The sequence below is a fragment of the Nymphaea colorata genome, chromosome 10 (genome assembly GCF_008831285.2).
Source record: "Nymphaea colorata isolate Beijing-Zhang1983 chromosome 10, ASM883128v2, whole genome shotgun sequence".
Classification (NCBI taxonomy): Eukaryota; Viridiplantae; Streptophyta; class Magnoliopsida; order Nymphaeales; family Nymphaeaceae; genus Nymphaea; species Nymphaea colorata.
Window position 1 is genome coordinate 22,094,246 of NC_045147.1, and position 23,465 is coordinate 22,117,710.

Sequence of the window (23,465 nt, forward strand, 5' to 3'; positions counted from 1 at the left end):
ACTATAAGTGCAGAAATAAATTTCATTAACGTTTACCTTTCCTTTTTTATTTTCATGATTCTGTTATTTTACTTATTTTTTATGCTTCTATTTTCACATATCATCTTGACCAATCGCGAAATTTATAAAAAAAAAAAGCTCCTTCATTAGCACAGATTGTTTAGCAGGAGCACCAAAATGTCATTTGTGAAAAGTTATGTGCATTTGGCGTAATGATATTGATTCTCCAGCACTCCTTTTGCTCGCTGGCTTTCCCTTTCTCGGTGACGTGGGGGAGAGGTCGAAACCTATATAGAGAAGGAGAATCTCCCTGAGGTGGAAGCAATTCTTCTTCACCGACTGCTCCATATAAAACCCCTAATCCCCTCCACCCGCTGATCAAAAGAGAAGCCCCTCCGTCTCGATATTCGACTTGGTTAGTACCCGCTGCCTCCTTCTGGGTTTGGCTTTCTCCTTTTTTCTCTCGAATTGTTAGCTGTTCTTTTCCGATTCACGAGTAGTTTGATAGATAAAGTTATCGGTGGTAAAGTTAGGATGATGATCAGAGTTAGAAGTAGGGATGGATTGGAGAGGGTGAAGGTAGACAACCCCAATTGCAAGGTTTCGCAATTGAAATCCCTTATCGAGCACCAACTTGGGGTTCCCGCGAACCAACAGAGGCTTTCTTTGAACAAGGACCTTTTGCTGGTTAAAAGCCCAGAATCGCAACTCAACAATGGCCAATTCAGCGATATGGAAGATCCCAACAAGCCGATTTCGTCGTTGGGCATCTCCAATGGATCGATTGTGTATCTCTACTACCAGGGAGAGAGGTCCGTCTCCGGCGTGGCGCGCGTCAGCGCCTCCGGCTCCTTCGGTAGGAGGATGACCATAGACGATCTGATCGCTCGGCAGACGCGGATCACGCGGCAGGAGACGCCGCATTGCGTCTCTGTTTCGTTCGATCGAGACGCTGCCAATGCGTTCCAGCATTACGTGAATGAGGCGCTGGCTTTTGCCGTGAAACGAGGTGGATTCATGTACGGTACCGTTGATGGGGAAGGGAACGTGTCCGTTGAGTTCATATATGAGCCTCCCCAGCAGGGGACTGAGGATAATTTGATATTGTTGAGGGATCCGGATGAAGAGAATCGGGTGGATGCGGTGGCCATGGGATTGGGGATGAGGAGGGTAGGGTTTATCTTCACGCAGACGGTCGGGCAGACGAAGGGCGACTACACATTATCGAATGTGGAAGTGCGACAGTCGGCTGAGCTCCATGGTGAGAATGAATTGAAGGAATGGGTCACTGCTGTGGTGAAACTGGAGGTGAACGAGGATGGGGGTGCCGATGTGCATTTTGAGGCTTTTCAGATGAGTGATCAATGTGTTAAGTTGTTCAAGGATGGTTGGTTCGTCGATGATTGTGCGGATCTCGATCCTAAGCTGTCAAGGATGAAGAAGGATGTTGTCATCGCGGGGAAGGACACAAGGGACGTGGATAATGATTTCTTCTTGGTGGTTGTCAAGATTTTAGACCACCAGGTAAGCCCTCCTGCTATATTTGCTCCTTGTTTTGCTTGTTTTTTTAATCTCTCTTTCTTGGTTGAGCCAGGGACGAGCATGTAGTCAGCTGATAATTGAATTTTGTTCTTGTTTTACTTTTCATGCTTACTTCTCTAGTTAATGTTTAATTTTGAATTAAATTCACACAGCTTCGGACAGTCATGTTGATGTCCTGATAACCTCTTAAAACGACCTTTATTCAGATTTCAGACTCACAACGAACAGTGTGCATCTACTTTCCGTTCTACCTGGTCACATGCACTTTCTTTTATGATCATTTCTTATTATGGAGAACCAGGAAATACTGCTTTTTTTCGATAGCTTCATGAAACAGCGTTTAATCTATTAGACACTTCATTGGAGCACATTGTTAATGTCTATGCTTCGTCTACCTGCAACATATCACAAATTACATTCTCATTTGATGCATTCACCCCAAGAACCTGAATCTATAATGTTTTCTTTCTTTCTTTGTGACTTCGCTCTGCTAGATGATCAGTCTAATCTGTATCTTTATATGGTTTCAATCAATGTCCTTCAACAGTCATGCTTCTTGCACTTCTATGATTTGCTAAACAAAAAATGGAAACGCCATCCCTTCCCAGTGTGTATAAAATGTGGAGGTCTTTTTTATGAAATTAGTAAACAAAATCCTGTCATTATCAAATAAGATAGCTGGATGGTCAAAATTTTGCTGTCCTATACCAAGGGTTTCTGTTTCAAATATAATGTGGGGACAACACCTAGCTTGAGCATCAAATAACAGAGGGTTTAGACAGAGCATCCTGTTGTTGTTGTTGATACTACAACCTGGCTTTTCTGAAGCGCTGGCATGGTTATATAAAACTTATCATGTGTAGTTTCTCAAGGCTAATATATAGGAGCAGCTTATTTTTCTTTGTTCTCTATGTCTCTATTCAGTTCCTTAGTCGATCATTAGAAAACAGATGTAATAATAATGAACAGATGAGTTGTTTTACTACATTTTTGTAGTCTATTTTATTATAGTTTTTCATCATCTAAAAACTGTTTAATGTTTGGTTAACAGTTTTCAGCTGTTCTGATGATAAGCATATAAAGAAATCATTTGCTTTGTGAAAGAGCATGTCTGTAGCCAACCACCAGACAACTCGTGTCATGACAGTGACATTCGCAATTGAAAGAACTTTGCATGGATGGAAGCTAAAAGTAGAAAAACTAGAAACATATCAGCTGTAAACTTCTTTCAAAATTGGGTTTTTTTGGTACAAGAAAAAAGTTAGGGTAAAATTTAAGTTTTGGACTATAAAAGCAAAGTGTATGCAATTTTTATAGACATGGTTATTATCCAAAATTAGAGTTTGAGGAGAGAATGTTTTGCTTGCATGCATGTAATGTATGTCCATTCACATTTTCAATATTTATTATCAAAACTATTACTTTTTAAGGAAATTTTAATTTCTATTTTGGAAGATGGGTCTAGTACAAAATATGTGCTTCTGTGTGTTCCTGTGAATGCATGGGAGGGAGGGAGAGAGAGAGTCATATTCTGCTAAAAAATGACACTGCAGTATATAATGATATTTTCATCAGAAAATAACGTGGTTTGTTCAATATAATGCAATGGTACTTGTTGCACTTTTAGGTACTTATCAAAATGGTATTTGGGTGTTTTCTTTTTCTTTTACAGAAACTCTTCTATAGATTGTCACCAGATTCACCAACTTAATAATAGTCAGTAGTAGTAGCTCTGCAGTTTTTTAGTTGGCAACCAGAATACTAGTTCCTTTGGATTGATCTTGAGCAATTTTGTGAAAATATGACCATTTTGGTTCTGTCGTTGTGACTTTCTGGTGTTAGCAGCCTAGGATTCTTCTTCATTCTTCCCATGAACTGTCTGTGACAACTTGTTTCTGGGATATGCCCATTATGAGATTGCCTATTTCTTGTATATTACTCTAAGGTTAATGGAAGGAGGGAAAAGTTAAAAACATAAAGTTCTTCCTCCTAACTTAATCTGGTCATGAGCATACTCTTCAAAAAGGTTTTCTATTGACTTTCTTAGCAATCCCATGTATTACTATTGACTTTCTTCTTCTGGCCTCATTTGATATAGATTCTTCGGATAACATGTACCCTGATGGTATCTTTCAACTCAAAGATTCTTCTTTTTTTATTGTCAAGTGATATCCCGAGATGCTAAGTCGCTATTTCAAATCCTGAACATGGAACTTACATTGTACCATTATTACTTTGATCCTGCTGTCTGCATGTCTTCTTCTCTGCCTCTATATGTTTTCTTCATTTCATTTTTAAACTGATGCCAACTCTTCAGACCCTGACTTCTTCCAGAAGAAATTCTTTCTAGTTGGATCAACTTCAAGATTTTGTTTATGGGAAAGATAACCCCTAGGGATGCCTATCTTATCACTTAACCGTCACTTGCTATTTTTGTCTTAACCACATTATTGCCCTCACGGTCGGCAGATATTGTGCCAAGTTGTATATTGGCTACCTCAGCAAGGTAAAAAATTGTGGTTAAGACGCCTCTACGAGATATCTTACCAAATACATAAAAAATTTCATAAAATATAAAAGCACTGGAAATTAGTTAGAAATTAATATATGTGCATAATCAACACGCCTCTACGAGATATCTTAAATGGAAGAGGGAATAAGAGATAGAGGAAGAAGCAAATACATATTCAAAACACCGAAAGGAAATGAAAATATGTAACTGATATGTGGCCAACTGGTTATGGAATAGTCTATCTTCTTTTCTTATTCTATTTTTGTCTGAGTATTTTGCTGTCATTTGCAGGGTCCCCTTTCATCAACTTTCCCCATTGAGAACAGGATGACTCCCTTGACCATGAGAGCTTTGAGGAACCATCTTGATCGGGTCAAACATGTTTCATTTGTGAAGCGGATTTCAGATTTCCACCTGTTGTTGTTTCTTGCTAGGTGTCTTGATGTCAAGTCTGATGTCCCGATATTGGCTGAGTGTGTTCAGGCACAGATGCCTGTGCCAGAAGGATACCAACTCCTTATTGAGTCGTTGGCTAGTGCTGGTGGGAATTGAACAAGTTATTTCTCAGTGTGTTCTCATGGCAGAATGAAACTTCGGACGACCCACATGATGAAACTAATCCCAGCATGACCTCTAGTTCTTTTGTGGTTAGCAGATGCTTAGTTACATGTGAAGAGCTCTTTCTCGGAGGAGTTTGGATGTGTAATTATGGATATTTATTCACAAAAATGGTAAAGAGAATCGCTTGAACCTAGGATCTTGTCGTGTGTGATTTTTTCTCAAATTTCTGAATGATCTTTTGTTTCGCTACCTCATTTTGGGTGGTGAGCGTCCAATCCGAGCATGTGTTCTGGCGGCACGTTCATGTTTGTTTCAAGTAGATAGAATGATATACACAGTCCCCAAATTTTTGAAGCAAGTTGCTAATATCTTTTGGGAATCGATGCCTCCTTGTCTACACATTAAAGATGTTTGATGCAAAAAGGATGGGCGGATTAATATTTTACTTCGGTGCTTACCTGTTGCATTAACATAGATCTTATTGAGGACTTTACTGTATCTGTGTGAATTTATGGTCTCTTCCTTCTTCTTTCCCTTGCATGAGGCTGTTTGAGAGACATGGAAGCATATTGTGATATATGGAAGGTCGCGTGTGGCTTGTTGAGTTGGGTGTGGTGCCTTTAATGCTTTTTTTTTTTTTTGTCTTGGTGGTTAATGGTTTTCAGCGGGGTCTTCCAGGGGTCATGTTTCAGAATTCTCATGCAGATATTGTTGAGAAATCTGAAGTGAAACTGGAAAATTAAAAATTAAAAAAGAAAAGAAAAAGAGAGAATTCCTATATGAGCGTCGTTCAAAACCCATCCCTGGATTTTCTTCATTCGTAGTGCACCTTCTCATTCATTCCAATCCATCCGTTTCTCCCGATAAGGACAAACATAAGTAAAATCCTATACCAAGTCTGAATTTGATAACAATTTTTTCTGGTCGAATCCAATTACTTTGACTTAGATTCAAATGGAATACTGGATTATTTCTCAACCGTCCCTGGCCCTAATTGCAGCAGTGGGAGATAAAGGTCCTCTCGCTGGCGGGTTGTCAGTAGTGTGTCGAGGCATCTGAAAAATGTTGTGCACGCCAGATTCCTTCCAACCGGGCCATGTATAATCTGGACGTCGATAATGCGTCAACTTTAACAATGTAAACGGGGCCCTTGTGCTCACAGTACAAGCTGGAGACTGTTGATTGCCAGAGTTGATGATGATGGCGACTGAGTTATCCAGCTAGGCTGCCTTCTGCTTTTCCATGAATGGTAGAGGATCCTGCATCAGGGATGAAACTACTTCTAATTCTCTAAAACTAAAAGGAACCAATGTCAAGATTCAAGACATCAACAGTATAAACTTGGAAATCCAGTTACGATTCAGAAAGACAAAACTAAGTAGCAGTCTTTCACTCCTGAGGAGCAAGAAGTAACAGCAAAGTAAGATCATTGCACAGCAAATAAACGATGAACGGCCTAAGTCGACATTTCATATGCATACGCCCGAGTGCAACAACTTACTCCAAAGAGAAGGGACAAGCAGGAACAGAATAGCAAAACATTACAGCTGATCAAACGCATGATCAGGACAAACAGGTGACACCAAACACAGACCACAAATTGGAGACAGTCGGCAGGAAGTACATCTAACCTCATGTCTCCTTCTTAACTCCAGCAAGGACGCTTTGACTTGCGCTTACACAAAAGGGTGGCGTTTGTGAATTGTGAGAATCGAACCATGACTGCTCGTCTGACAGCTGAAGCCCGTCCCACTGCATCCCATCCCTTTGGCTTAGGGTGTAATTGTTTTCATGCTTGAAAATTCTCGAATGTTAACGAATGTTCAGTTTTTTGGTCCACACAACCTCCATCTTTAGATTCGCGTTTCCTTTTTAATTTCTTGGAAACTCGCGTCGAACTAGAATGTTTGGAATTATAAAGCCTGTTTTCCTGGCAACTCCAAATCGATGCGGGTCTTGATCGTCTTTATCTGTGACGCGTAGCGGCCTGACTTCCCGCAATCTCCCTCTCTCTCTCTCTCGCTCGCTCGCGGTTTCTCTTCTGCCGCGGATCGCCCACGCCCGCCGATAGTCGATCAATTAATTATCGTTGCTTCTTTACGGAGTCCTCAGCATTCAATTGTAATTATCCATTTTCGCCCCTTTTGCCATTTCGTTTATGCAAGAAGCATAATTCCCCATTTGGTTTTTCTTAAGGTTGTATTCTCGTTTGAAATTGTTTTCCTGGTTCGTTTTTTATTGAGTTTGAAGAGATAGATTTTTGCTTTTTGTTTTTCTTCTCCCTTATTCGGGACTGTTTGATCGGTAGGGTCCCCTTCTTGTGAAGTTTTCTGTCCTTTCTTTGCTGTTTCTATGGGATTGTTAATCAGACCATCTATAAAAATGATTTGTTCTGATTCTTGACGTGATCGATTACGTTACCGGGACTCTGTTTTCTTTAATCTGATCACACGATCGCCGTAATGTTTTCGACCTTCTTTTACTTCATTCATTGGTGCGCTTTTGTTTGTTGGTTCATGCCGCAAGAGGTGCGAATTCCGCGTGCGTGTGTTTGTGTACATATAGATAGATCATCATGACGGTTTAGCCGATCAATACTACTTTTGATAGTTATGACCTTCCTTTTGATCTCTATGGTGGTTTTTTTTTTTTAGTGCATATTGGTTGCGCATCCAGGGCGTTAGGAGTGTAGTAGAAGACAAGGCAGGATGAGTCAGGTATTTGAAGGTTACGAGCGCCAATACTGTGAACTATCTGCAAATCTCACTAAGAAGTGCACGTCTGCTGGTCTACTTGATGGAGGTGAGCCTCAAATATCCCCTGTTACTCTATTTTGCACATGCACGCATGGATATGCACATGCATTTACAGAAACGGGGTGGGTCTTGGGTGCCATGTTGGATGTTGAACAATCTGCATTAATCATTTTAGGGGATATTGAAGACACTAGTTATCTCATACTACTGTAAGATTGTGAATTTGTGCAATGAACTTTTACTTGGGTTTCCAGAAATCAAAGTTTTGTGTTAATGCACATAATATGTGCATGTTAGAAAGTTCTGAACTTAGTTCAGCTACAAACATGGACGAGATCCCAAGTTGGTACATCTATGTCCCAGACCTCCCAGACCAGTGTGGTGATGTATGAGGTTCATGAGTCCAGCCTCGGTGAATTCATCTCGGCTGTGGTGTACGCTTCCTACTGATGAACATTGAGTTGACCCGTTGTAGCAGATAATGCAATAACGCTCAAGAGTTCAAACTGCAAATTATAACACAATGTGTAATCGAGAGGTTCAAGGCATGGTTAACATGTTACTACCCATGCTTCGCTAATGGCTTTTTTAATCTGATCCTGCCTGTGTCTTCATAAGTTAGTCTCCTATTGGTGAGAAAAACATAAAACTAATCGCATGTCTCAATCAGTTTGTGTTTCTGTTTCATGAGAAGGGGCCAGACAATCATAATTTGCCTCCGAGAAATCAAAACAAGTTTTACAAGCAATTCGTGCATTTCTTTTTTCCAGGCAGCTGTTTGCAGATTGTCTGGAAGTTACATAAGGATATGGAAAATGTATGAACTTTATGCTTGCCGATAATTATAGTTTTTGTTTTATAGTGTTTCCCTTAAGGGGTTGTAGTTGCCACCAGCATACCAGTAAGATATAGAAATTAAGGCTTATTTGTGACCAACTGGCTAAGAGAGTTGAAGTGAATATTGCATGATGACAGAATGCTCCTCTTTTGTGCATGCCAATTGCTAAACCAAGAGCAACGTTTTTGTTACCTTTTGCACCTTCCTCATTCTTCTAGTCATCCAATTTTGTTTCTGTGGCAGTTCAGCAAGATAATCATGCCATCATGCCTTCTCTCCTACTTTTTTTATTTTGGATATCTGTCCATCATGCCTTCTCTCCTACATTTTTTGATTTTGCAGAGAAAAAGAAGCAAAAAATTTCTGAGATAAAAACTGGTCTTGATGAAGCAGACGGCTTGGTAGGCATGAGTCAAGTTCTATGATAGCTGATTGATTGGTAGGACCACTGTATTTTCATATTGGTTAACCATCTACCAATATGCACAGATCCGCAAGATGGACCTTGAGGCTAGAAGTTTACAGCCAAGCGTGAAGGCCATGCTACTTCAGAAGTTGAGGGAATATAAATCTGATTTAAACAACCTGAAAGGTGAAATGAAAAAGATCACATCAGCTAATGCTCAGGCTGCAAGAGATGAACTTCTAGAGTCGGGCATGGCAGATGCCTTAACGGTAATGCATCATGCAGAAATTGTCTTTGATCCATACAGGATTATATAGTTCGTGCAAAGTTGTCACCACCCAGAATTTCTCCTTTTCTATTTTCCCCTTTCTTTGTGGTACATTTGGAGCTAACTTATTATCATGTTTCCATATATAGCGTGTAGTAAATGTTGTGGATACTCCAATATCTCCCGACGCTGTCAATATATCCCTCCAAATGACTCTTTGAGATTGCATGCTTTAGGTGTCAGCTGATCAAAGAAGTAGATTGCTTCAGTCAACAGAGAGACTAAACCAATCAAGTGAACGCATCAGAGAAGGCAGAAGGACGATGCTAGAGACTGAGGAGCTTGGTGTTTCAATTCTCCAAGACCTTCACCAACAACGCCAGTCATTGTTACATGCTCATGGCACGGTATGTTTAATTTTGTTTGCCCTCAAATTAGTAATTTTATTGGACAAGCTGGTTGGAGAATAGGTGAATGGTGCATCTAAGTTTCACAGTTCACTAGTTTCCAGAAGAAAGAGTCCTGTAACAAGGAGATTTGTTGTGGTTGCTTTGTTCACTGACTTCATTATGGTCCAACGCGGTGTTTCTGATTTTCATTTTCATATGTAACAGCTTCACGGTGTCGATGACAACATTGGTAAAAGCAGAAAAATTTTGACTGCCATGTCAAGAAGAATGGACAGGAACAAATGGATTATTGGCACCGTAATTGCAGTTCTGGTTGTCGTGATTATTTTGATTCTGTATTTTAAGCTTACCCATTAATGAAAACTACGGCATAGCATCTCAATGCTTTTGATATTTTTCAGCTGCTATGAGATTTCCTAGTATGTCTCTGATTTCCTGTAAGCATCAGCTTGTCCTCGTGCCCTGCAATCATGTCTTATTTCTAGTATGCTAGGGTTTGGTGTTGTGGCCTGGCTTTCTCATGAGCAATAAAGGCAAAATTTGCATGTTATTATTATTATTATTTTTCTGTATCTTGACTCTTGTTTAAACGGATATCACCATCTAATATAATAATAAATTATTGTTGGCATCTGGCTATCACCTGCACTTGGTTGCCTATAACAGCGTTTGGCCGTTAAACAACTTTCAGTATCATTCTATTTGTCAGCCGACCGAGGAGACGATTTTGATGAGGAGACCTAAGTTTTAAGAGAAGCTTAAAAAGTACGTGTTTTTGGCGAATAAATTAAATTTTTTATAACATAATTATACAGGCTGTTGTTCATTCATAATTATACAACCCAGAAGCACTAGCACCACTTTAAAGTAAGGTTTCATTAGTTATAACATAATTAATTTATTTATGGTTAGTTGGACTTACATGTGTTGGTCCAGCTAAAGAGATTTGTAAGATAATAATGTAATGTGACAAAAACGTGCTTCGACAGTGTTTGAAGTCGTTAACTCAACATGAACTACAAACGTCTCTTTCGAGACATCGGATAAAATTGGAACATGAACTGCAAACACCGCCAAGCAAAGTTAGACGCATCGTATCACTATGAACAGCATATATTATTGATTGAATTGTTGCCGAAACGTCACGCTTTTTTTGGGAGAGTTCGTGAATAAAAGGACGAACACCCCAGTTGATTCCGCCCACTAGTTTTGGAACACACAAGTACGTTTAGTGCCAATGGAACAAAACATCTCTAGGCCATAAGATGCCGTGTTCTGTTCACGCTGTTCTGCCTAATCGGGGGAATGCGTTCGATACGTTCTTCACATGAAAAAGGAATACGTACTTCACACGTCTTGTTTGCACCTACCAGCAAACTTAACAAGCAATGGACGCATGTCAGCTGTTCTAACAAGTAGGGCAGTGGACGGTCAGAGTCGAATAAGACAAATACATTACATCTCAGACCAAAGCCTCGAAACGATATCCGCAACTATGGCAACTATTTGTGCAGACACTCGTTTCAGGTCTAATTTAATATTTGCATCTTCTTTTTCCTCCCACCATTTGCCGTGTCGGTTATTTCATTAGACTAACTACTTAAAGCGTGAATGGACGATGAAGCACATACAATAACTGAATCTTCGCATCTTTTCTTCTTTAGTTCACATACTTGTTCAGGCGATTTAAAATGTGTAACGAATAATAAAAGAAAACTTTTTGATGATTCTGTCGGCAGGAGACGCATAACGCCTTGGGTTTGATTCCCATGAGCGGTACTGATGACATCGACAGGTGGGCAGTTGGGCACGGGGATATTATTCAGTAGTTTAGGGAGGGACAGTGCCATCGGTTGTCCGTTTTAAAGTTTCTTTATATGGTTTTCCACTATTCCTTGTGCATTGAACCAGGAGCTATTTACCATTCAAGTGATTCAATATCACACAATCATTTCTGAACAGAAATAACGAGGATATGACCCTCCGAAATATCAAGAAAATTGAAAGATTTAGTAAAACCGGCTTTCAATGCGACGAGACAAAATATTCTCAGTCCCTGCAAATGAAAAACACAAATAAATAATATGATACAGCACAAGCAGCAGTGGCTTACATGGAAACCTAAAAGTGAACAGTGAGCCTGTAAACATTCAGTTTCCTTACCCCTCACTTACAAAAGAAAAACCGCTTGCCTGCCAAAGGAGACAACTATAGAGAAAAAGGAAATGAAATATGAAAACAGAATCTCTCTTTAAGAATCCAGGATATGATCCTCTTCCAGGATCATTGTGTCTTGGCTTTGTTGATCTTGACGTAGGGGAGGAGCCCCAAAAAGTGTCGAATCCGGGGGTTCCAGCCCAATTGCTGAGCGCGGCAAAACATCAAGAAAGTATTTGCAAAATAAGAATTGAAACCCATAAGAAGATGCCATAGTGCATGACCCTGTGGATTGATATTCCACTTTGAGAACTGCTTGCAGAAAATGCGATCAAGCAGCCAGAATAAACTTCCCAGTACTATTGTTGCCAGATAGAGATGGGCCAGCCGCCTCGCCGATAACTCCTTTGTATGTATGTAATACTTGTACATGCGAGGAATGCACAGAAGGCAAAGGAGCACATAGTGTACTTTAAACCCTATGTTGAACCGCAACAGTGAATGCATTACGGCAAAAGCAGCACCATAGAGAAAAAGGAAGGTCGGCATGGTGCTCCTGTAGTGCCAATCTGGAGAATAGAGGACGTACAAGTAGAGCAAAATCTCCCAAACCATAGGCGTCTCATCACTCTGTTGTTGACTGAAAGCATGAAACCATCAAGGAATAAAAAATCATGTAAGCTATCAATGTATCAGACAAAGCATATCTTAAGTTGTGAATATACAGTGGTACTCCAGCAACTATCGATCAAGATGAACAAGCGAGCAGAACATGTTAACCCATAATTCATAAATTCCAATTCACCTAATCTTTGGAAATCAAATCCCAACAGCCATAAATCACAAACTGTGTGTCCCAACACAGCTCAGTTAGTTAATCAGCAGATTCTTATTCAGGCAAACTAACCTTCCAAAATATTGGGCCACCAATGTTGTTTCTCAATCCAATCTAATACCCATCTAAATAAGCAGACATATTTGTATATTATAAAATATAAAATACATGCAGTTAAACAAATGACGTAAAGAGAAAAGTCAAATTATCTAGTTTTCCAAGACCCTGAATAAGAAAATGGCCATTTGATCCCCAAATGACATCAGAAATAAACATAAAAAGCAGCTATCTCCAAACAGCAGCTGCAAAAAATACTCAAAATCCATGCAAAAAAATCTAGAAGATGAAGATAGAAGCCGCTGGGAAAAAGGGTTGCAATCATGAAGCCTCTGCAGAAAGAATGAGATAAACAGCGAGTGTTCTGCAGAAAGAATGAGATAAAAAAGTGACTGTTCTGTAGACATGCAAAGCAAGCAGATTCTAGTTCCTGCCAAAGCAGTGCAACAGCTAACTCTGGAATTGATGATAGTGAAATCAGATCATAACATCCGACATATGGAAAAAAGAAAAGAGTAAAAAACTCGCAAGTAATGGAGACATGTGAGCTGCTTACTTTTAAGAAATAAAGGAATTATAAGCTTTTGTCAAAAAATAAGGATGATTTACAAGATTTCCTACACAAAAAAAAAAGAGTTCATAGCTGCATTTATTTGCAAAAATTTCAACGTCTGAATAATCTATAAAACCTAACCAGCAAATAATGTGGAATCATAGTGAGACTAGTGAACAATCAGCTCATCCATTTACTAACCACCTGGAGAATGAAATTGTATGAATAGGATATTTCACTTAGAGAACATGTAATAGCACATATCCTTGATCCAAGATTGAGGACCACAAACATCCAAATGCAAAATATTCAATTCAGACACCAGAATTTTCAAACTCTAGCAAAGAAAATGTCAAGACGTCAAGATTAATAGCCCCGCCAAGGCAATTCCGGGTATCACATTTACTATGGCTATAGCCTATAGGACACATATGACTTGAGAATATGGACAAATCTCAGAAGAAAACAATGCAAGGAAATGCAAACGTGCAGCATTTTGAAAATGACATTGTGATAACCACCAACAGCACATACAAGTCATAATTTGTAACCTGCAAAACAAGATCGGGTAAACTAGGAAACTGCTAGACCACTAATATAAACAATCTCCTTTATGAGGGATTCTAATTCTAGGATGAAGGTTTTTTCTGATTATCTGCCAAAAATTTCTATCGTTAGTACCCCGTGGGATCTGACATGTAACTAAAATTTTATTGCTACTCCCAATGTCATGTTTGTATGTGCCTTCCTGGACAAACAGTATAGGGGTGGAGCTCATAGTTAACCACTTAACCTGTAAAGACAATCAGGTAGAGTAGTTATCATGATGCTTCGGACATGAATATAAGCAACACAATCAGTGATTCGCCACAAGGAATGAACAACATCATACATGTCACAATCATTAAAAAGATGAAAGATCACACGGGAACACCAACACATCATCCATCTTTAACAAAAAAAAAGAGGGAAAAAATGTGATTCCATTTGGTAGACACGCAAGCAGAAAAAGATACATCCATGTGCATGTAAGCAAATCAACTCATTGGAAAAAAAAAAAGAAAAAGAAAAAGAAAAAAGGAGTAACTATACTGCGGAAATTCACCACAAATCCTGCATCCATCAACAATAATTTAGACCAAGAGAAAATATTCAAACAGATGAGAAATTACCCGCGTTGCAATGTAGCATGAAACAGCATGCTCCCGATCGCAAGCGCCATATTCGACAAATGAAGAACGCTAAATCTCTTTTCAAACCTCTGCCTCAAGGCGTTCACGAGCCCCACGAACGCAAGAAGGATGCAAGGTGTATTAGATATCGTATTGTAGAACTCAGCAATGTACGAGGAGTGCGTGTAGTTCTTCTCGCACGACTCGATGGTGGACGTAACCGGTCCCCAGAAACTGGACACCACCGTCTCCGCCATTTTCCCCCGACTGTTTTGCTAGTTTTTCAACACATCTGGATCAGAAACCTTCTGAAAAACGATGGGCAGTTCAGAACAATCGACCCCGGCAATACCCGGAGATCCCTCTCGAGACAGGTCAATCGCTTTACGGGCTTTCTGTTAGAGAGAGAAAGGAAGAAGCGTCTAGTAGAAAACAATCCCCCTTCTTTCTCTAAAGGCCAGGAACGAAACAAAGTGAAAGAAGGCAAACGAGAAGAGAAGGGACAGAGACCGACCTCGCTGCGGATTCGATCTCCTTCTTCCGGTGGTGGAAGACCGGTCTCCGGCAGCGGATCGCGGGAGTCGCCCGTCGACGTGTGGTGGGGCGCGACCCTGCGGACGAAGCCCCTATTAGGGTTAAGATCGACGGGGGGCGGGAGAGCGACAATAGCAAGAGAGGGAGAGAGGATCGGTAAAGTAGTTCTAAGTTACATCACTGCCCTCGATTATGCCAACGTATCGTAAACGATACGAGCAATATTTGCATCTCCCCGTCTAAGAATAAGCAATCAAGACGTTATTTTCGATCGATCGATCGATCGTCATAAAACGATAAATTATTTTCTTTATAAACATATAAAATGGCTAAAAGCAGTAACAGTATATATATGGAACTATCAATCCTAGTTTGAACCGGTTTAATTGGACCTGATAAAGGAAATTTGGATTTTTTCTATTACTAATTGAATTGCAATATGTTCCAATGCATGACTGAAATGTGAAAAAAATCTGACCAATTATATATAAATGTCAAAGATTCAGTATAGATACCTGCATATGGTGATGACCACTTTTAGTTGTAGTCAGGAGCCCGCGTATGATCTAACCAGAGTGTTTGACATGAGGAACTTTGTGCTATAGAACGCATGTTCCTAAGCATATATGTTTTAAGAACATTTGTTCATCATATGATTTCAGTTTTTTTCTAAACTCAATAATAAAATGATGGATATAATTACACAATGTGTCTTTCACTAAGAAATATATTTTTCAAGCAAGTGTTTCTCCAACATGTGTTCTAAAAAGATATTTTTTTCTTATCAAACACTCTCTCAAGTTCCCAACACATACCCAATCTCTTAACATATCCTACCAGTTCTAAGCTTATATTGAGCCACGCGACACACATTCAAAAGAAAAGTTGGTGGTTTATTCTTTGTTAGCCAAAACAAACAGTAGTCAGCCCACATGAACAAACTTTTTCTTACTGATGTGCACATCTGAAGAACGTGCACCACAGTATTTTTTCATCTAATCTAAATGGATGCTTGGCTGTGGCGTCCCTTTGTTACAAAAGTTTGAAGGTCAGTGTTGTTTTAATAATGTCATTGTGCGCAGGTAGGGATGTTAATGGATCAGATTTTGAATTGAATGCATACTCTAGCATATTTGCTTTTTTGGATATCTATATATCTAGATTTGAATTCATGCTTGAATTCGGATGAAGAGAAAAATCTTATATCATATCTGAATTCATAACCTGAATCTTTATTTCTTCTATTTGGATCTTACATGGCTTCCTTTTCCTTGTATACTGAATTCATGGGTAGTCTCAGTCCATGGAAATTGTTTATTGAAGTATTAGTTACCATCAGCCAGAATTTTCTAGCTAGCTCCGCCATTAAGAACAACTTATTATTCCCTTCATAATTAATTTTCATGTGCCGCCCGAAATTTCTAGCTCCCCCGTTGCAAAACAACTTATTCCCTCGTCAACTTTCGTGCACCACTATCATATATGTGGTTTGTTCTATAGAGAAATTGTTATATCTGCCATTATTCGGCAGATCGATCTTTAACAGGAACCTTTCAAACTGGTTTGGATTTTTAATTTGCGGTCTCACCAAAGTGCGAGCGATTGAGTTTCACGTGTAGTTAGGTAGCGTCCCCATGCAGCCGATGCGCTTTATTCGAACAAGTCACATCCTGTCATCACTATCTTCATTCCCTTTCCCTGTTGCTGGTTGAACAAATTAAATGGAGCGCATGTACTTGGCAAGGTTGGATTTCTAAGATGCAACTTCCCATGTCCCATATTCTAATAGGAAAGGAACTTTTGTCTTAATAAATAAAAAACGTTCTTGGCTGTAGGTGGCATGCGAGAAGCAAAAGCCACCTTTTCTTTCCACCCACAAGTTTTAGAGATGTTTCATAACTTGGTACAGTACACTCCGTCAGCTAAAAGTGTCCTCTAGTAAAAATGAATAGTACCTGCTCGACTTGATCAAATATAATTGATATTCAGTTGAGTTCAAGCTCCACTCGATTAAGGCTCGATAAACTCGTAAACTCGTTTGAATATATCGACTTGATTAAGGCTCGACAAACTCAATTAAGGCTCGAGCTCGACTCAGCAGTTACGTATTGAGCTCCAACTCAATTCGATTATTTGAATGAGTCGACTCATGAACTCGAGCTCGACTCGTTAAGCAAATAACTCGGCTCGAACTCGTTCATGTTCCAAGCTTTAACGACTCGAGTCTTTGTTCACTCCTACCCAAAACAAAACAACCCTGAACAAGAAGAAAGAAATAGACTTCTATTGATCTTCTTTAGGCGGCGGTAAAAGAACTATCTACTATTGCACTTTGACAAATCAAAACACCACATGTTGTGGTTGGCGTGCCATCTTCATCCACCTGCAACATGTTTGTATGAAACACGAGGTGACCTATCCATCCTCACAATGTAGCTTCTTATTTAATTTGGTGCAGGACCCACTGGTAACGTCGAAAGTGCACAGAGAAACATGCATTACAGACAAAATGGCCCGCATCAACTTTTCAAAAGCACAAAAAAACATCAATAAAGATAGAAAGAAGAAACATCAATAAAAGTTAGAAAGAAGAAACGTCAATAAAAGTTTTACTCACGACACTTGTTATTAATATACATTGCATCCATGCTGAACATTGTAATAGATCAAAACAAAGTAAAGCTTGTGACGTCAAAGATTTGGAGAATCAAACTTAACTCTTTTTTCTGGACATTCATGCTAAGCCAAATCCTTACACGCGATGAAGCCAAGGGCTGTTTTATTCTCTCGCCGCAATAATTTAAGCGCTCTTTCCATGATTCAAAGCAGCCACCACGATTGTCACTTTGAATTATTTTACTCAACAAAGGCAGGCGATGACATAGAAGAGCAATAGATAAAGAAAGTAAAACAAGGCATGATTAATCTTTCGCTTCATCGGTCGAATGTATGTATGGACGCCATTTCCCATCATCCTACCTGCATTTGCCTTTTTGGTAGGAATTATTGACATTAGGGTACAATACGGCGTCGGCAGTGGAGCCATGTGTGGGCAGTTGCTTACACGGTTCTACAAAAACTAGTAATTTATATAGTGGTGCTTTCAACTATTTGTTATATATATATATACTTCTAAGGGTTCAATGTTTCTTAATGAGTACCTCTTGATTCAAAATTTCTGGCTCCACTACCGGCCGTCTTCAAATCAAATCGGCAACCTACTTATTCTTTGGCTTTGTGCTTTTTGTTGTCATGTTGTTCCAGTCAATTGAATTAATATTTACTCTATTTATCTTCAATTAGTCGTTTGAATCATTCTTAGATAAAAATTACAAGTTGCTGTCTAACTAATGGGTGATTGATTGGTAAAGAACCGCCCAGCATATAAAAAAATGACAAATCCAATCTTGTTTGAGAAGTTTATTCACAAATGACCACCTCTGTGGAGGTGTTCAGCGAAATTCCAATCGTAGTTTCAAAATTTTTATGGGGATTAAAATATAAAATATTAAAATTTTTATATAAATTAAATGATTTTTTTTAAATTACATGTTTTTGTTTTTTTAAATTGAGGTGAGGCCATGGCTCTTTCGGCTTCAATGGGAATAAGATGCGGTGCAATAGTCAAGTCATTACTATGGTTTGCGTTTGCTTATTTTTTGAAACAAACCATTAAAAGGACAAAGAAAAAGGAAAAGAAGAAGAAACAAACTATGTCAGACAAGAACTTTTTGTAGAATTCTGCAACTTTGCATCACATGTGACATAACAATCAGTTTATATCTTAGCAAAACAGTTCAAATGCCTAATCCGGTGGGTCATCCTCAGGATTGTGATCTTAGAAATCAGGTAGTCTTGCCGACCATGAATCAGCATCAAAGCTCCTTTTCCAGCTCTGCGATAATGAGGATGGGAATTTGCGATATATTATTCCATTGAACAAAGACAGATGAATAAAAAGCCTTCACTTCAAAGCGAAAGTTTCACTTGACCAAAGTGCAAAGAACAAAAGAGATGCTGGTTGTTGATGGCTTATATAATGTATTCAATGTTGGCCCCGCCGCAGTTTCTGCGAATGAGAAGAGGGAACAAATTGAGTGTCGAGTTTGGCAGCCTGGTTCTTAGGTAGCCTTGTGGATGGGTCTGATATGATATGATGCTTGTGATAAAAAAGTTGAAGCAAGAAATTCCAATCGGTAAAAGCTAAAGCCCTTTGAGTATCCACCATTGTATTTAATAGTTGACTATTTGAATGAATGGCTGTCCGAGGGATATTTCTTTTTTCGAATAATAGTATTTGGATGGCACCCTTATTTAATCCAGTTTTAGAAAATTTTGGTTTTGTGAAAATCAAGTTTTTTTTTTTTTTTTGTAAATATTGAATACTCAATTTTTGTATTGACATCCAAATCCGAGTTTTTTTTTTTTTTTTTTTATGAATATTGTGGGGGTTAAGCTTTTTCTTTTTCTCTAAAGAAAGAATGAGGTTTTGTCAAAATTGTATTCACGTCTCTCAAACATTCCAAAAACATGTTTTAATCATTTAGCCCCTGATAGTTGACTTGAATGCATGGAGACCGAGATCTTCGACTCAAGCCGAACATTCGACCTGCTTCACCTTGAGTTAACCATAACTGTAAGACCAAATGAATGGTTTTAACTTAATTTTTAGTATTATTATATATTTATTTATTTTGTCTTTTGTTATAATTAATTATATTTATATGTTGAATTATATTGAAAATTGTATTTTTTTTATTCTAATATTGGATCCAGAACTGGATTGATCGTGGGTAGTTGGCCCAGGCCCAAGATGCGGCCACAGGCAGCAGCGACCGTGGAACCCGGCCCCCACCTACTGTGTGCTTAATAATAGCGTTGAGTGGGACTCAAGTACTTGACGAGAGCACTCTATAGTCGGTGGGCTCGCGTTACTGTGTGGCTACTGGAGAAGAAGGCACTCGAATTGAACTATGTGGTCAATGTGACTTTTCTTTGCAACTATGGCACGATGTATTGGGCAATTTCAAAACCCATGAAAAGTAGGCAACATCTATAATGATTTTGATTTTAAGACCAGAAGAGAATCTAAAGCTTTTTCTTTATGCCCCGACCTTTCAGGGTTGGCCTCTTGGGTTAGTCGAGAAGTTAAGAGAGGTGAAAGCTTCATCAAATTAACAAGCAACCATGGTGGGGCTTGCTTGCATCGACCATGGGCCACCCTGGTTCAAGATGGTAGCAGAAAAGGCTGGAAGTCGAAGCTCAGACTAGAGCATGGCCGACAGCAGATGCCGAGCGCCGGGCCCCCGCATAAACTCAGGGCGCATGTGTGACGGAAAGTGCAGGTTCGATCTCGCATGCAAAGTACTTCAAAGGAATGTTTGCTTCACCAAGCTCTAAGACTCATGTGGGGAGGGGAATACTTGGAAGCCCCTCTCTCTTTTCCCTTATCTCAGGCTGCTTAAGGACATGAGCAGAGCGCTAAACACTCATGGATTCGTTATCTTTTCACGAGAAAAACATGGTTACTGCTTGCTAGCTACGATATGTTCTTTTTCTGAAAATCTGCCAAGCTTCCTTTTTTGTTCCATTCCCAGGCAATGGGAAAACAGCGGATTCTGCTTTCTTCTAGTGCGCTGTTTTTTCTCCTCTTCTTCTTCTGATTCAGTGGGATGATTACAGTAACTTCACGGCTGCTTCCCCACTCTCGCACTTACAGCGGTCATCGAAGTAGAAGCACGTCTTCCCGGCCCCCGCCTAAGAGCTTGTAGTTTCTTTGACTATCGGATCTGAGAGTTAACCTGTGGTGATTGAGAACTTTGTAAACCTGATCATTGATCAACCATGAGATATCGAACTTGTCCCATATACGTACTGCCATGCCATCCTCTCGTGCTCATGGAAGTACGGGGAAAAAAGAAAAGAAAAAAGAAAAGCAACAGGGGTGAAGAAAAGGAAAGGTCTTAAGGTGGATCGGCTATGAACTTGAACTGAAGTCCGTCCCTTCACATGGAGCGGAGGGAGGTACGGTGCGGGGGCTGAATGAAGCTAGTCGATTGGTGGGAGGGGCCACCTACCCCACGAAAAACAACCATGTCGCCGTGATCTTTCAATTCTACGAACAGGGGCCTAATTAGAAGGAGGAGGACGCCCTAAACCCTTCAAAAGAGGAGGAGGTGACTCCCACTGATTAGAACTCTGTAAAAAGCAATAAAGAAGCCATGGCTTCCACTTCTAAAGGCTAAAAAGCCAACCAAGAAGTGAGAGGGAGGGAGAAGAAGGACTCCTGTTTTTTTTCTCAGCCATTTGAAAACTATGTGCAATAATAGAAGAATAGGGGAGGATCCGGCACCGTGATCGTGCGACGGGCCCCACCGAAGCCCACCTCGTGCCTTTGGAGAGTTGGTGAACACAAAGGAAGGAGACGGACACGTTGATCATGCACGTCGAGCCGTGGATGGTCAAACATGGGGCCTTGGTCGTTCATCTCGAGCGATCGACGGCGGAGATCGAGAGCGCAGAGTTGAGGGGGGGGGAGCGGGGGGGAATCATGTGGGGCCCGCTTGACTAACCAATCGCCGAATCTCTCCGCCTTTTCGGGGCTTCAGCAATCTCGCGCCGCACGGGGGCCGCCTTGAATTACCAGAACGCCCAAGGAAAATAAAAAATTAAATGTTTAGTGAAAATAGTTTTTATTGGGTTAGGTCAGAAAAAGCGGAGAGAAAAGGGGGAAAATACGGTCAATTTCCGGACGAAATATTCGGGAAAAATGTAGACGTTTGATAAGCTCCTACGGACAGCGAAGGCAATAAGGGAAAAGCAGAGAGGCACTTTGGTCAAGGTTGTCTAGTACGTCTTTCGAACTTATTGCAGGGATTTAGCACCGAGCGCGGGTCCCACGCTAAGCAGCGAGGTGGTGCTATAAAGCCAGAGGAGACGGTGAGTTGAACGGATGGAGTTGGCGGCGGTGACGAACCGACGGTGACCGGAACTATCGGCGGTGCCAAGGGAGATGGCAGGGTCGAGGTTGGGGGTTACTACGCAGGAGGATGGGTCGGGAGAGAAGGTGGAGGTGTGGGAGAGGAAAGCGGGTGGCGGGTCGGCGGTTAAGATCTTCGGGTTCCGGGTGACGGACGAGGAAGCGGAGGTGGTTGTGGAGGAGGAGGAGGGAGGAGGAGGAGGAGGAGGTGGTGGTGGTGGCGGATCGGCCAGGGTGGAGGGGCGGAGGTACGAGTGCCAGTTCTGCTGTCGGGGGTTTGCGAACTCGCAGGCGCTAGGCGGCCACCAGAACGCGCATAAGAAGGAGCGGCAGATGGCCAGGCGGGCTCAGGTTCAGGCGGCGCGCCTCTCCGGATCGTCGATGCTCAGCCCTCACTCCGCCCGCGCCAGGCCGGCCTACCGTTGCGATCCCACCGGCTTCCGCCACGCCGCCCCACTGCTGGCCGTCGGCCAGCATCCGGTCGCTGCTGGGATGATCCCCGCCGTCCACCGATGGTACTTCCCCGCGGTCGCTCCTGCATCACCTCCACCGGGGACCCAGCCCGGTTTCTGGATGTGCGCGCCCTCCCACGGCAGCGTTGTGGCGCCGCCGGTGCTGTGCATGGGCTCGTCGGCGGCGCCAGACGTCCAGCGCGTGTTGGACGAGGCATCGAACAACGCGGGAGTCGACCTCCGGCTCAGACTAGCGCCTGCTGCTCCCTGAGAGGCCAACCTTCCCTTTCCTCTCTCTCTCGTCTTTTTTCCTGGGTTCACCAGGTCCGGTATTCTGTAAAGAGAATTCTCTCTCTGTAGCTAATTCGCTATTGGCATCCATCCTGATGATCCTTTCTCTCGCTTTACCTGGTTTGATCTCTTGTAAAAAGAATTTGGTGACTTTTTTCCTTTTCTATAGAGCAATGTACTGCTACTACTACTATAGATGAAGCTGCCAAACCTTACCTTCTTCCAATCTCTCTCATTTATAATGCGTGTTGATATTATATATTTTTATATACTATGTGTGTGTACGTGCGTAAAGATAAGATGAATCTTATTAGGCTTCTCCCGACGTATGTATTTTTTCAAATATTCAGGTTGATCTAAAGGCAACATGCATCCCCCTCATTTTCTTAGTGCGGCTACTCGATTGCACCAAGAGGAGTGGAGGAAAAATCTACATACACATATATTATCCATTTCTATATGTGTGCCTGTGCGCACGCTTGTGTGTGGATGCGTCAGTTCACACAATTGCATTGCAGCGAGACGTAGGCTTTCATGACTTGCATGTGCAAGAATATGTCCACCGTACCGCAGCAGGTATGAGGGTGGGTGGGCCTCATGACTCACTCATGCACATTTCTCACCTGAGACGGTCCCCTAGTCTTTTCCAATTTTAGTCCATACATATCGGAATGTTATGTCTTCCCAGGCAAGAAGAATATATTCTCATTTTTTCAAACTCATAATATTATGAAAGGAATAATAAAATTATTTTTTTGCTGTGGGCAATATTCTTAGAAGATTTGAAAAGGAGGAAGAGTACTTGTCCTACTCTTCTCGTGCGCATGACCTAAAGGCCTCTGCTTACCTCACATCTAATATGCGTCGTTTTGACTTGTCACTAATCAGCCGGTCAACATCTTTTGCGCCTTTTAAGAGCGGGCGTTCAATTGCATTACGATAAATTGCAGATTAGACACTTCCTCTTCCGTTCTATTCTCAGACATTTCGATAACGGGAAAAGGGTGGGGTATATATATATATAAATTCATGCATTTTTTTTTTTAATGAAAAGAAATGAAATGATAAATCACCATCATGAGCTAAGCTCGAGGAGTTAAAGGCTTTAACCGTTAGATTGACGATATTCGCATGCGATTTGT

General features: G+C 40.8%; 3 protein-coding genes across 6 annotated transcripts; 2 read left to right on the plus strand and 1 right to left on the minus strand.

Annotated features, from left to right (window-relative positions):
- The first annotated feature begins 257 nt into the window (after positions 1 to 257).
- Positions 258 to 4,808, plus strand: LOC116263136 (NPL4-like protein 2). The gene is made up of 2 exons (XM_031642740.2): positions 258 to 1,524; positions 4,346 to 4,808. Exons 1-2 carry the CDS (start codon positions 535 to 537, stop codon positions 4,604 to 4,606), a joined length of 1,251 nt encoding a protein of 416 aa, XP_031498600.1. The 5' UTR covers positions 258 to 534; the 3' UTR covers positions 4,607 to 4,808.
- A 1,519-nt stretch (positions 4,809 to 6,327) lies between these two features.
- LOC116263438 (vesicle transport v-SNARE 13-like) lies at positions 6,328 to 9,865 on the plus strand. Its single transcript, XM_031643208.2, has 6 exons — positions 6,328 to 6,736; positions 7,270 to 7,417; positions 8,552 to 8,610; positions 8,699 to 8,884; positions 9,120 to 9,290; positions 9,498 to 9,865. The coding sequence occupies exons 2-6, from the start codon at positions 7,324 to 7,326 to the stop codon at positions 9,648 to 9,650; spliced, it is 663 nt and encodes a 220-aa protein (XP_031499068.1). The 5' UTR covers positions 6,328 to 6,736; positions 7,270 to 7,323; the 3' UTR covers positions 9,651 to 9,865.
- A 1,491-nt stretch (positions 9,866 to 11,356) lies between these two features.
- LOC116263308 (alkaline ceramidase-like) lies at positions 11,357 to 14,765 on the minus strand. 4 transcript variants are annotated; one of them, XM_031643000.2, is made up of 3 exons: positions 14,582 to 14,765; positions 14,068 to 14,334; positions 11,357 to 12,090 (listed from the first exon to the last, which is right to left on the minus strand). In XM_031643000.2, exons 2-3 carry the CDS (start codon positions 14,322 to 14,324, stop codon positions 11,577 to 11,579), a joined length of 771 nt encoding a protein of 256 aa, XP_031498860.1. In that variant the 5' UTR covers positions 14,325 to 14,334; positions 14,582 to 14,765; the 3' UTR covers positions 11,357 to 11,576. The 4 variants fall into 4 exon arrangements, with proteins under 4 accessions (XP_031498860.1, XP_031498859.1, XP_031498858.1 ...); XM_031642999.2 differs by having other exon boundaries at positions 14,068 to 14,342; XM_031642998.2 differs by having other exon boundaries at positions 14,068 to 14,375; positions 14,582 to 14,764.
- Between the last annotated feature and the right edge of the window lie 8,700 nt (positions 14,766 to 23,465).